The sequence below is a fragment of the Macaca mulatta genome, chromosome 3 (assembly GCF_049350105.2).
Source record: "Macaca mulatta isolate MMU2019108-1 chromosome 3, T2T-MMU8v2.0, whole genome shotgun sequence".
Classification (NCBI taxonomy): Eukaryota; Metazoa; Chordata; class Mammalia; order Primates; family Cercopithecidae; genus Macaca; species Macaca mulatta.
The window spans coordinates 163,509,868-163,523,442 of NC_133408.1; the positions used below are offsets into that span (position 1 = coordinate 163,509,868).

Here is a 13,575-nt window from a genome sequence, read left to right on the forward strand (position 1 = left end):
GATTGCTTGAGCCAAGGAGATCAAGGTTGCAGTAAGCTGTGCACTCCAGGCTGGTGACAGAGCAAGAGCAAGACCCTGTCTCAAAACAACAACAACAAAAGATGCACCAATTTACCAAATACCATAACTAAGATCTCATTTAAACTCAGTGAAATACTTCAAAACAGACCAAGATGGTTATCTGATTTTACAAATAAAGCTGAGACCAGGGGTGTAAAAATCTCTTGACTGTTATCTATCAGGTCATATTAGTGCCCAGTAGTTTAGAGGTAGTTTTAGTATTTTGTAATTAAAATCTCATTGCACTTATTGTCACATATAAATATTAACCATAGAGGCTTACTTACAGAAAGGTTTTTTAAAAATAATGGAGACTTCATCTTAGCAAAATGATGTTTTTATGACAACTGTAAGAAATGAATATCTAACAAAGGGTATCCAATCTATAGCAATGTGATTTATGATTGGGAGTGAGGGACATAAAGCTATGAAAATCTGAATATAGTCTATCATGAGAAACAACATAAGGAAAAATGAGTAGCAAACAGATTTTTATAGATATTGAAATGTTTTAAACCTGGGCTAAATAATAGTACATACTGAGCTAAAATATTATTTTGTTGTTCCCTGAATAGACTATGTATGCTAATCTATAATGAACAAGATAGAATAAAAGAGTATCATTAAAAAAATACAGAGTGTAGAGAAAGCCCAAGAACCAATAGGCATAATTAAAAAAAAAAAAAAAAGGCTTAATGCATGGTAGCAGTAGAAAGATAAAATAGGAAACTATTCACATTCTGGCTTCAGACATGTTCCCATTTGGTCATGATTTCCATATGTCAATATCTAAAAACCAAGCTTCGCTCTTCTAGTATCAGTTTATGTACAAATTTAAATATCACATGTAGGATAATCAAATCTAAACTGAATTGTAATTGATATAGAAAACCTAGCCGGGCGCGGTGCCTCACGCCTGTAATCTCAGCACTTTGGGAGGCCGAGACGGGCGGATCACAAGGTCAGGAGATCGAGACCATCCTGGCTAACATGGTGAAACCCCGTCTCTACTAAAAATACAAAAAATTAGCCAGGTGTGGTGGTGTGTGCCTGTAGTCCCAGCTACTCGGAGGCTGAGGCAGGAGAATGGTGTGAACCCAGGAGGCGGAGCTTGCAGTGAGCCGAGATGGTGCCACTGCACTCCAGCCTGAGCGACAAAGCGAGACTCCATCTAAAAAAAAAAAAAAAAAAAAAAGAAAACCTAATCACCTAGTTTAAAGTGAAAGCAAATCAAAGCTCACCTTAATGTCAAATATTCTTAAAAAATAAGATCTCTGTGGATTGTCCTTAACAAGACAAGCAACACCACTGCACTTCTTTGACCACATACAGTTCCGATCTGCTGCATATAACTGCACCACTGCTGAAGACATAGTCTGCAAAATATAAAATTTATAACCATTAGGTTCAAAATAGTATGTAGATAAAATAGTATGTAGATGATCACAGCCCCTGCTGACAGCTTGACTGCAGCCACCCAGCTAAGCAGCTCCTAAATTCCTGATTCACAGAAACAAGGAGATAATAAACATGTATTGTTATTTTAAGCCACTAGTTTTTGAAGTGATTTCTTATGTAGTAATAAAGAACTAATATAACACTCACATAACAATTACTGAAAACATTTACTGATGCTTAAAATGTGTTAGAAAATGTGTTAATCACTTTTAAATATAGCCTCATTTAATTTTTATTACTATGATAACCTCATTTTATACTTCAGAAACCCGACACTAAAGAGGGTAATTTGCCCAATACCACACAGCTAAATGGCAGAGCTGAAATTCCAAATCCAGGCAATTTGCGACTTCAAACCTAGCATTCTTATTCCCCCTATTATACAGTTTCCCAATAAAGTGAACATTTAGGCAATGAAGTAGTAGTAACGGCTAACTTCTATAAAGCAGTTAAGCACTTATCTAGATAAGGACTGAGTCAAACGTGAAAGCAGTATTACCACCCTGGAAGGCAGATTATAATATCTTCTTTCTAAAGTGAGTTTAAGATTTTAAGTGATTTGCAGAAGGGGCCACATAGTTTTAATGCTATACTGAGGATACGAAAAAGATCTGAAAGACTACTGTCTCAATTTTACCAAGGATAGTCCCTAAATAGAACCCTTTCAGATGTATAAAAGGGAAGCCAACTGGTTACATGCAATGGACACTTTAGGGCATTAGGATTTTCCAGTACACCATGTTGCCACCTTCCGTCTCAAGACTGTATCATGAAAAGGTATAAACTAATTTTATCCTAAGTTAAGTTTTATAACTAGAATGTAACTATTCAACCTTCAGTTACTATGAAAGTGATACATATATATACTGATAAAGCACTTACAAATCCTCTGAAAGCTGTAATTATGTTTTCTGATCCAGTAATTTCACTTCTAAACTAAAAATTAAGAAAATCATTTAGAATATACTTTGCATTTTAATGTAAATATAAAAATAAAGTATTTCACATAAATATGTATTCTTTTTAAAGAGGAAGAACTGAAATAACCTAAAATAGGAGCTGATTAAGTAATTATGGTATCTTAGTTCAATGGAATTGGGCTCTGTAATAAAAAATAGACTACATTAAGATTTGGAGATACGCTGTTTAAGGTTTACTTAACTATGCCTGAGGGGTGCCGCCCTCTTTTGGTAAGAGGAATTCTAAAGAACAATTGTATGCACAAACCTTTTATAACTGGATACTAAAGTCAGAAATGTAAGATCAGTATACTGTGAGGATCAAAAGTCCATAAAGACTTGCTCATATAACAATGTTCAATGTTATGTTTATTATTATTATTATTATTATACTTTAAGTTCTAGGGTACATGTGCATAACGTGCAGGTTTGTTACATATGTATATTTGTGCCATGATGGTGTGCTGCACCCATCAACTCGTCAGCACCCATCAACTCGTCATTTACATCAGGTATAACTCCCAATGCAATCCCTCCCCCTTCCCCTCAATGTTATGTTTTTAACATTACAGACCAAACTCAACCTTGAACTTCACACACAATACTGAGCAGGACACAAAGGAACAGAAAAATTTCTACAAGAGTCATTAAAAATTACGATAACTTAAAAACAAAAAATGTGTATACTGGGACACTGGGTTTCAAAGAGAAGACTGAAGAATGTGGGACATTTTTTGGCCTGCTCAAAACACACTTGTGTTTGCAAGTGTACAATCTCAGGATGACAGCGTCATAGGCATCCTGCTGCCAGCACTGAAAACTTCAGAAAAATGGGTCTTGCATACACTATCTAAAGGTATCAAATACCAGGCTGAATAATTCAAAAATCAAACAAGCAAATTTGTTAGTTCTAAGGAGAATTCATATAAAGTCTTTTTTAGTATGGTACTATCAAAAGACATTCATTTCTAAAAAGGAAAGCAATTAGGAAATTAGATGTACCAAAATGAAGATCTAAAAATCTCCCTACTTTTTACCAGAAATCAAGAAGTAACAGCTCACCAAAAAAAAAAAAAAAAGAAAAAAAAAACCAAGTTATTCAATAGGGTCTGAAATTCCATTACGAAAATCCCCTTGCTAGCCAAAGGACTAAATATTCATGATGTTATAAATATTCATGTTGTAAAACACCACGCGGCTATATATGTGAACTTTAAAGAACAAAACAAAAAAACCCAAACTAAAAAACATATAAACTTTTAGATAAATTTAATTCTTAAAACACCTGCTTAAAAAATAAAGACTAACAATGCTATAATTTTTCACAGACAGGATATTGCATTATAAACATTAAAACTAAAAAAAAAAACAACTATTCGAAAGCAATTTTCAGTAACTGGATTTTCAAATATTTGCTACACTCTTATTATCAGTCTAAGTGTCTATTTCATTAATTCTTACCTTCAGTCTGAAAATGATACACCACAGTACCTTGTAAAGCCTTTTCTAATTCAGAATAATTACAGTGAATATGAGAATAACTAGCATACATTTAACAGTATATTAATGCTAGACAATATAAAAATAATAATCCCCACACTCTAGATTGACAGTGACTTAATTAAGTTTTTAAAGACATTCCTTCCATTCCTTTAGGTAATTACAATGAATCAATTCCATTCCTTCTTGTCTTTTGTAATTAAGAAGATATTAATGAAAAACAACCTAAGAACAAGTGCTTAGGAAGGAAAATCTATTTTTTATTACCCTAATAATGTTAAGGTTAAAATCTGCTAATTAAAAGGAAAAAAAGTACTGTATCAACTTTGGTAGAAACAGAACCTGTCGTCTCTTGTGTATTCCTGATATTTCAGTACTGAGTAACTGTAATAACATATTCATTCTTAGAACTTTGATGATCAAGGGCAGGAAGAATATGGGGGATGTATTCTAGGAAGTGAATTCCCTCCCACTGTCCTTCTGCCTGGCACTTCCACCTCTTTTGAGGTTGACTCTGCAACAGTCTACTTGAAGTATTTCTCTGATTCCTTAGGTTGAAATGACTTTTTTGGGGGGGGGCACATTTCTGAAGTACTTGTTTGTGTACCTTGTGTTACTGTTATTCCACTGGTCTTATTCTAAATCAGAATAATTTTCTGTATTGATTTCTTAACCACTAAAAAGACTGCAATTCCCATAAGCACTTAAATTAGTTCTGCAAGCTTATACTTCTACTCCACCTATACTTTGTCCCCAAGTGAACAAGTATTTGTTAAAAACTACATGTTCTGATTTTGATAATAATACTACAGTAATAAGAAAATGACTCTGATTTTAGGATATGTAAGCCTGAAATATTATAAAGAGGCATTATGTCTGCAACTTATTCTCACGTTATTCAGAAAAAAAATAACATGCATGTATACACACATAGAAAAAAAACATGGTAAATGTAATAAACATTTGGCAAATCTGGATGAAGGATATATAGAAGCTCTTTGTACTGTATCTGAAAGTATGAAATTATTTCTAACTTTAACAAGCACAAATGATTCATTAAAATGTATGACTCTTAGCTCTCTTTCACAACCACAGCAATCCTGAGAAGGTGATCCTCTCCCCAGAGCCATTACTACCTCTATATATGTTAGCCACTGCTGCAATGGCCCAAAACTAAGAAAACTCCCACTTTCTCCTATTCCCTCTATATGTATACCAACTTTCTTGAAAGTTCTATCCGAGTAAGACTTAAACCACAAACATTCAGCATTTCTACTGTTTAAATTCCTTTCACATTTTCAGAACAACCACATTATGTAACAGGTCAGAATAAGAATTTTAGATCAGGAAAATAGGTATTTCTTTGACTACAGAATCAGCTAGACAAGGAAAAGACTAGAAAATACTACGAGTCACAGGGATCCTTGAGTTTAGCCATCAACTGCCTACAACAAACACTAAGATGACTTAACACTGAATAACTGTCTACAATTATTTTAATAATCTAATAAATATACAATGTTGTTAAAGAAAATATTTAAAAATATTTTCTTTTTCTTTTTGAGACAAGGTCTTGCTGTGTTACCCATGCAGGAGTGTACTGGTGAGTGAAATTGCTCACCACAGCATCAAGCCCCTAGGTTCAAGTGATCCTCCTACCTCACCCAGCCTTCTGAGTAGCTGGGACTACCAGCACACACCACCATGACTGGCCAATTTTCTAATTTTTTTGTAGAGATGCGGTCTAACTATGTTGTGCAGGCTAGTCTCGAACTCCTCACCTCAAGTGATCCTCCTACCTTGGCCTCCTAAAGTGTTGGGATTACAGATGTGAGCCACTGGGTCTGGCCAAAAATATTTTTTCAATAAATATTCAAAATACACTAAATGTGGGGGGAAAACCATATGACTTAACAAAATAAAGCATTTTCTATGATCATGTTGGCCCAGATTAGCAGTCAAATACTCCAACTTTTATATGTACGCATGTATCCTAATGTGTATTTGGCCTCAAATGTCTGAAAACTAACATTGGAAAATCCATTCTAAGTTTTCTCATTATATAAAAGCTAAGATTTAAACACATTCCTAGATGTTCTGATGATATATTTAAATGAAATGACCTATTATTACTCTGAATATACAATTGGCCCTTGAACAACACAGGTTTGAACTGTGTGGGTCCACTTACATGCAGGTCTTTTTCACTAAATAGTCAGGACTCCATATTACAGGGTTCTGCATCCACAACCAAATGTCGATTGAAAAATATGGTTATTAGCAGGATGAGACACACACAAAACAGGAGGGCAGACTTTTCACATGGGTGGGTTCTGAAGGACCTCAGTATGTGTGAACTTTGGTATCCGTAGGTGGTCCTAGAACCAATCCCCCACGGATACTAGGAGATGACTGTAAAATTTTAATCTATACATTATAAAAAGTAGTATAAAAGTAAAGAAATGCAAAGAATTTAGTTGAATTCTTATAGTTTATTATGTAGTGATCTCACGAAGCAATGCTCTAAATAATTAAAGTAGCAACACCTGTTACATGCCCACCTCAAAAACCCAATACTGAAATAATAAATTAAAAAAAAAAAAAAAAAAAAACTGTATCTGGCAGGGAACAACAACTGAGTGGTATCAGTAAGAACTATCCAGGAAAAGAAAACATAAAAATTCACTTTGGAGAGAAGGGATCTTATCACCTGGTAATTTCTACAATGAGAAGTAACCAGAAAAGAAAAGAGAAAACAAACAAAAACAGTACAGAATTTATAAAGAATATGGCAATGACAAAAGACTCCACAAGAAATAATTTTTTAAAAAAGCAAAGCTGGAAGAATGAAGGAGGAAAACCACAAAAGCAAAAAGTAACCAACAGAATCTCAACAGTGAAGAAAAATGGAGCCAGATAAAAAGAGCTGCTATCTCAGGGACCAAACACAAAGAGTCTTTTAGATCTTAGCAGCTTTTCAAAAAAATTTCTAAGCCAGACATATTTGTTCACCAAATGTTTATGAAGAACCTACTATGTTCAAAGGACTGGGATAACTGGGGGTAAGGACAGGAATGAAAATGAGAGCAAATACAAAAATGAATTAGACAGGGTCCTCATAAAACATCTAGTTAATGGGAAGACTGGCATTAGTAACTATTAAAATGCTACTAGGAAAAATTAATATGCAAGAAAAATTAAAATCTAACTAGTGTAGGAAGGCTTCCCTGAGGTGATATCTTACCTGAAGAATGAAAAAGGGTGAGTTAAGTGAACAAAGGGTTGGTGGGGGGCAAGTATGGAGGAAATGGCATTCTAATCAGACTCATCAAAAAACATCCTACCATAGGATAGTTTGGTGAACTGTGTGGAGTAGGGAATAAGAAAGAGAAGAGTGGCATGGAATGAAGACACAGATTTAATGTTAAAGTAACACAAAACACAGCTCAATTCTGTGATTTAAAGACATAAACAGCCACATACGGTTTGGAAACTTTGACTGGAGATTTGGTATAGTAGCACATCATTCCTGTAATGGCCCTTGATTCAAGTTCTTATATATTCTCTTCCTCCACTTATGCTGGATTTATCTATGTGACTTGTTTTGACCAAAAAGACACTGGTAAATGGAAGGAGAAGCGGGAATACTTGTACCCTATAGCCTTGCCCTTTTGGAAAAGCTGCCCTAAAACCTGGAATCAGAAAGACCACATGGAGTGCAAGGCCCTAGCTCATTTCAACTGTCCTTTCTGAGCCCAGTCCCTACATTCTGGTGACATTAGTCACCAGCAGACCAATCACTCAATCTACAGAATGAGAAATATGTTGATACTGCTATTAAGTCACAAAGTCATTAGGTGGTTTGTTTGCAACAACAGATAACAGATGTAGGGGATTGTTTTAATATACTAAAAGACATATGACCTATAAGAAATGGCTCTACATCTTCCTCCATTCCATTTCTACCAGTATAGTTAGGACAAATTTTTGGTTACAAATCATAAAAGTTTTAGACCTCCCTTCATTATCAGTGCACATTCCTGTTTGGAACCATTTAAAAAATAACTTAATATACAAAAGCCATATGGAAAGGTGTGTGCTAGACAGCAGGCCTAGGTCATTCACAATCACACACCAATCTTATATACTGCCTATGATTTAAATTCATACATCCAGAAAATTGCAAATTATTATGTGGCATAGACCTCTAGCATTACCAGTAAACAATCAAAATTAGATATTAAAACTAAAAATGGCAAGTCTTACTGTATTCTCCTTAACTTTCTACTACTGGAAGGATAATCATATATAGATAAAGGTGAGAGGAATGCCGATCTCATTATAGACTGGGTTATATTTGCAAACGGGTGAGGACACTGTGTTAAAGGGTAGCTCATAGGTGTGGCTTATTCTCTTCTGCCCTACTCTGTAACTTAAGTGGATCTACTTAAAAGGAGTTTTTCCTCTCTCTTTTCTTCTGTCTCCTTTTCCTTCTGTTTCTTGCAAATTCAGTTGGATTATGGTAAAACTAGAAATTTGGTTCTGGATTTTCAGGGAATGAAGTTGGAAAGGAGGTACCCTAGGAGTCCCAGCTTACCAATTAAGGTTTTTTTAATTTTAATTTTAATTTTTTTTTAGACGGAGGCTCACGCTGTCACCCAGGGTGGAGAAGTGCAATAGCACGATTTTGGCTCACTATAACCTCCGCCTCCCAGGTTCAAGAGATTCTCCCACCTCAGCCGCCCAAGTAGCTGGGATTACAGGAACCCAGCATGATGTCCAGCTAATTTTTGTACTTTTGTAGAGATGGGGTTTCAGCATGCTGGCCAGGCTGGTCTTGAACTCCTGACCTCAGGCAATCTGCTTGCCTCACCCTCCCAAAGTGCTGGGATTACAGGCATGAGCCACTGTGCCCGGCCCAAAGTTTAGCATTACTAGTGGAGTCCCAAGTCCTGATAATAAGGGGAAAAAATACAGAAAGAATACAGGAAGGGAGGGAGAGTGCGACTGCAGGATGGAAAGAGAAAGAGGGAAAGAGAGAGAGGGAGAGAGACAGAGGGAGGCAGGAAGGAAGGGGGAGAGAAAGATTTTTGTTTTTTAACTTTGCTACTACTCTTCTGTGGGAACAGTTTGGGATGAGAGGGTGAAAAGTAGTTACTGCAGTTGCTGGTGTGATGTGGGTGTTCCTGAACGCTAGAGCCAAATAGCACTTAATACCATTTCACCATATATTTTATCAATCATATAATTTAATCCCCTCATTTTACAGATGAGCTCAATCTATTTGTCAGAGGTCACATATTATACAGCTTTGGATGCATTTCCCAATCAGCTGCTAATTCTATACTCAACATATACTACATAATCAGTGATTCATCCCAATTCCTAATTTATCATATTTTTGCCCTATGCCAGCTAAATGGTCCTCCAAGAATGATATATCCTTAATATAGTTGTATTCCTCTAACGTTCCCTTTTGGTTTGTTTTTTCACCTTAATTTTGGGGCAGGGAAAACGGCAGGGAGGGAGAGCTTGTGTTAGTGGTTGTAGAAAGTAAAGGACTGCTGATGCATGAGAAAAAAAAGGTGTTTATGAAGGGAAAATCTCCAAACAGACATTAAGTTGTTTGTCCTGGGGAAAAGAGATGAACTTACGATAAAGCTAATTAAGTTTAAGTTTCAGGATATTTTACTTGGTAGAGTCCCTTACAAGGCTTGGATTACTCTCCTTTGGGACACAGGACCAGCATCAACTGTAGCCTCATGCCTAGGGGCTCCTCTTTAACTATTCCTGAAGATGATCGTGGTACTTAAATCAAGGATGCACTATCTCTGTATCTGCCCAGCTCCTAGCAGTGATGCCCCGTCCCTCTTGGACCACATAATGCATCCAGACTCAATCTTTAACCCAAAGATTTGCATGAGTGTTGCCCAGCTCCTGCTGGGTGTGACATACTATGATCCAACTACATGGACACTTCTGGGGTCAGGGGCAGTGGTCCAAATGAAGGAGATATAAAGTTCTCCCCAGGCAAGAAACACGTTTTACATAAAGGGAAGGAAATTACAGATGTGCTATTACATTACTAGTAACTGGTTTCAAAACTTTTTTTTTCAGCTTCACAACTATCAGTAGGAAATAAATTTTGAGCAAATATGTTAGAGCAGGGGTCTTTTTCTGTAAAAAGCCAGATATTTAATACTTTAGGCTTTGTGGACCATATGATCTCTTTCAATTCATCCATTGTTGCACACAAACGCAGCCATAGATAATATGGAGATGCCTGTGCTACAAAAAACTTTATTTATAAAAACAAGCAGGCTGAATTTGGTCCATGGTTGGTACTCTGTCAAGCCTTGTGCAAGAGGAAAAGATTCTTCCTATAGAAAATATAAAACTGTCATGTAAAGAAGAGTTGAATGAATATATGGCCACAATAGGTAGAAAAAAAAGTACCAAAGAGGTATAATATATTGGGCTATTAATAGTAAACACAGTAAGTTATAATAATAATAAGCTATTTGTCTACATTTTGTGAAGTTTATGGCATTTATTTGTTGTGATCTTTTCTCACACCAAATAAACATTCACTTTTATACTTAATTTTGGATTATTTTCTTAAGGAGAGCCCCTCCAAATTATAAGCTTCAGGCCTCAAAACCTGGATTAGACTTGCTTGGGGTGAGAAAATGATGCATCAATCAGAACAACAGAATTTTGTATATGAAGAAAGCAAACAACTAAGCCAATATATTCATTTTGCCAAACTACACTTAATGAAACAACTTTTGAACATATAGTGATCTTATCCACTTAAGAAAACTAAAGCCAAGCAACTTCAAAAAAACACAAAAACACTAAGATCGGTGGGTAATGACAATGAGTGTATGTGGAAGGAGGAGAGTCTTCTATATTCAATGTTTTAAGAATCCTTCATATAACATTACTATTATTATTTTTTAAGAGATAGGGTCTCACTATGTGGTCCAAGCTGGTCTCCAGCTCCTAGCCTCAAGTGATCCTCCTGCAATGATCTCCCAAAGTGCTGGGATTACAGGCATACCACCATGCCCAGTCCCATTTTTAATAGATGATTACATAACATTTGCTTAAATGCTTGCTGTAATGGGGTACTCACAACTTGAGGGAAAAACTGTCTTATTGTTTTAGCAGTAAGAACATCTGACTGTTAGAAAATTTTAAACACTTAATCGAAACCTGTTTTCCTGGCAATTGCCACCCATAGGTTTTGAATTTTTTTTCTATAATTCAAGCATCTGTTCAGCATTTGTTATGTGGCAGGCATAATGCTAGGTACTGTAGCTACAATAATGCAAAAAACTTGAAGGTATATACCGTGTCCTCCAGTTACAGCATACTTATTTCTGTGTAGTGGCAGCAATATTTTCACTTCCACAGCAATGTTCCACTAAAACTCTACTTGTCACATCATCTCTTTTTAAGGTAAAATTTATTTTGATCACACCTCATCTGACCTGGTTTTTATGAATCCCTTTAGTAGTTTGGTCACCCTTGTTAAAATGAAGTCAATATTTTACATGTGGTCTGATCAGTGCAAAATATTGGTGAAATAATGCTTCTGATCATAAAAAGAAACGTGCAGCCTCATTGTCATCTACCACATCATATGCTGCAGTCACATGGGACTGTCTTAGAAGTCATTACCCTGTCTCATATCCTGATCCTTTATGTCGAAATCCAGGCTCCCAAAAGTGAAGTACCCTCTCTGACTCTCCTTTTACTTGGTCACTGTTCAAACTTCAGCTATGATGTTGCCCATGGGAACTGTGAAGTCCTAATTTGGGAGTGGAGTCAAGCTGGCAAGATGACCCAGGGAAAGCAAAAAGAGAAAGCAGATAAGCTGTAAGTCTGCCTTTCTTCATGGTCCAGGACACACAGTCCTTCTGCACAAATAACTCACGATCTTCCTGAGCTCAGCTATTAGCAGACCCTTGGCTGATAGAAATTAGCTCACTGCAACCTTGTTATCAGTACCGCACAAAGCCCTCTTCAGTACAGAGCACAAGCACCATTCTATAAAATCTCCAGCAAGCCTTTGTATCCTGGCAGTCAGCTCCTCTCTTGCCTGTCTGTTGCACCCTTGCAACATATTTTCTAAGAAATCTGCCTTTCTGTACCTACAACTGTCTTGGTAAATTCCTTTTACCCCCAGATAGTCTCTAGCCACTGCTCACCTGTGACAAGAACCTCCCAGTCCACCTTTCCCTCAGTACGGGTTCCCATAGTGCCTGGGAACCTTCACTATACCAGTTACTGTATTATAATCTGTTCACTTAGGTCTTCTCAGCAGACTGTCAACTCCTTGAAGATAGGGCCCTGAATTATGTCTATATTCACCTAGCACAAAATATATGGTTACCCCAAAACCCGTTTCCCAACAACCAGTTTATAAGAATTAAAATCAGTTCAGTTACGTGTTTGATCTATTTAACTAAACCAGGGTAAAAGGGTAACACACTTTACAATGACTTCTATCAAAATCATTATTTTAAATCATTAATTCAAATCTTCAGAATCTTAAAATTATCCGAAATTACTGGAATTTTTTTGGTCATCAAGAAAAATACCCAATTATTAAATAAAGCACAGTTTAGCTATACAAATAGGATACCAATACAGCTGCAAAAAACAAAAACAAACAAACCAAAACAACCAAGTTGTTCTTCAAGTAATGATAAGATGAACAAGATACACTGGTATCTGAATAAAAGGCAAGATGTAAAAGGAAGGGTAGCACATACTAACATCTGTACACAATACCACAAACAAGAATAAATAACTTACATTTGCCTATGTATGCACAGAACCTTCTGAAAAAGAGACAAAACTAGTAACAGTTGTTTAGACGTTCTGTGTGTGGGCATGTATTTTGTCAGAGAACAAATGACTAGGCAAATGAAGGACTGGATAAATGAGAAACATCACTTTCTTTTCACACTGTGGGATTTTTCTTTTTTTTTTTTTTTGAGATGGAGTCTTGCTCTGTCACCCAGGCTGGAGTGCAGTGGCACAATCTTGGCTCACTGCAACCTCCGCCTCCCAGGTTCACACCATTCTCCTGCCTCAGCCTCCCGGTAGCTGGGACTACAGACGCTTGCACACTGTGGGATTTTTAAACCATGTGGATATTTTAGCTTTCCAAAAATTAAAAATTGATTTTAAAAAATACACGTAAAAAAAGACACTCAAATCACAATATGGTGCAAGTCTGAAACAACAACCACCACAACAAAATCACCTTTCTGACCTAGAAACAGTAACCTAGGAAGAATTTTGAGTAGCTCTTTAGCTTCCCCCTAAAAAATTAAACATAAACATTGCTGAATAACATACTACAGGGCCTACAGCGACTTAAAGTAATAAAAAGCAAACTTTGGCTACAATAGGGAGATAGCCGGTCTATAATGAAGGACAAAGTCTTTTATTTCTTTTACAAACTTGCAGACTTTCAAACTCTTAAACATGATTAATAAAAATAAGCAAATTAAAAATTTTTGTCTTCCATATTTGTTATTCTATATTCAGCAATTCAATGATCTAATAAGCATTTAAGGAC

At 36.2% G+C, this 13,575-nt stretch overlaps 1 protein-coding gene across 1 annotated transcript in view; it reads right to left on the bottom strand.

Moving 5' to 3' along the window:
- Positions 1-13,575, bottom strand: part of WASL (WASP like actin nucleation promoting factor) — a 66,404-nt gene that overhangs the window by 25,290 nt on the left and 27,539 nt on the right. Inside the window, 1 exon segment of the mRNA NM_001266797.1 lies at positions 1,302-1,436. Within this exon segment, the coding sequence (NP_001253726.1) occupies positions 1,302-1,436 (135 nt within the window).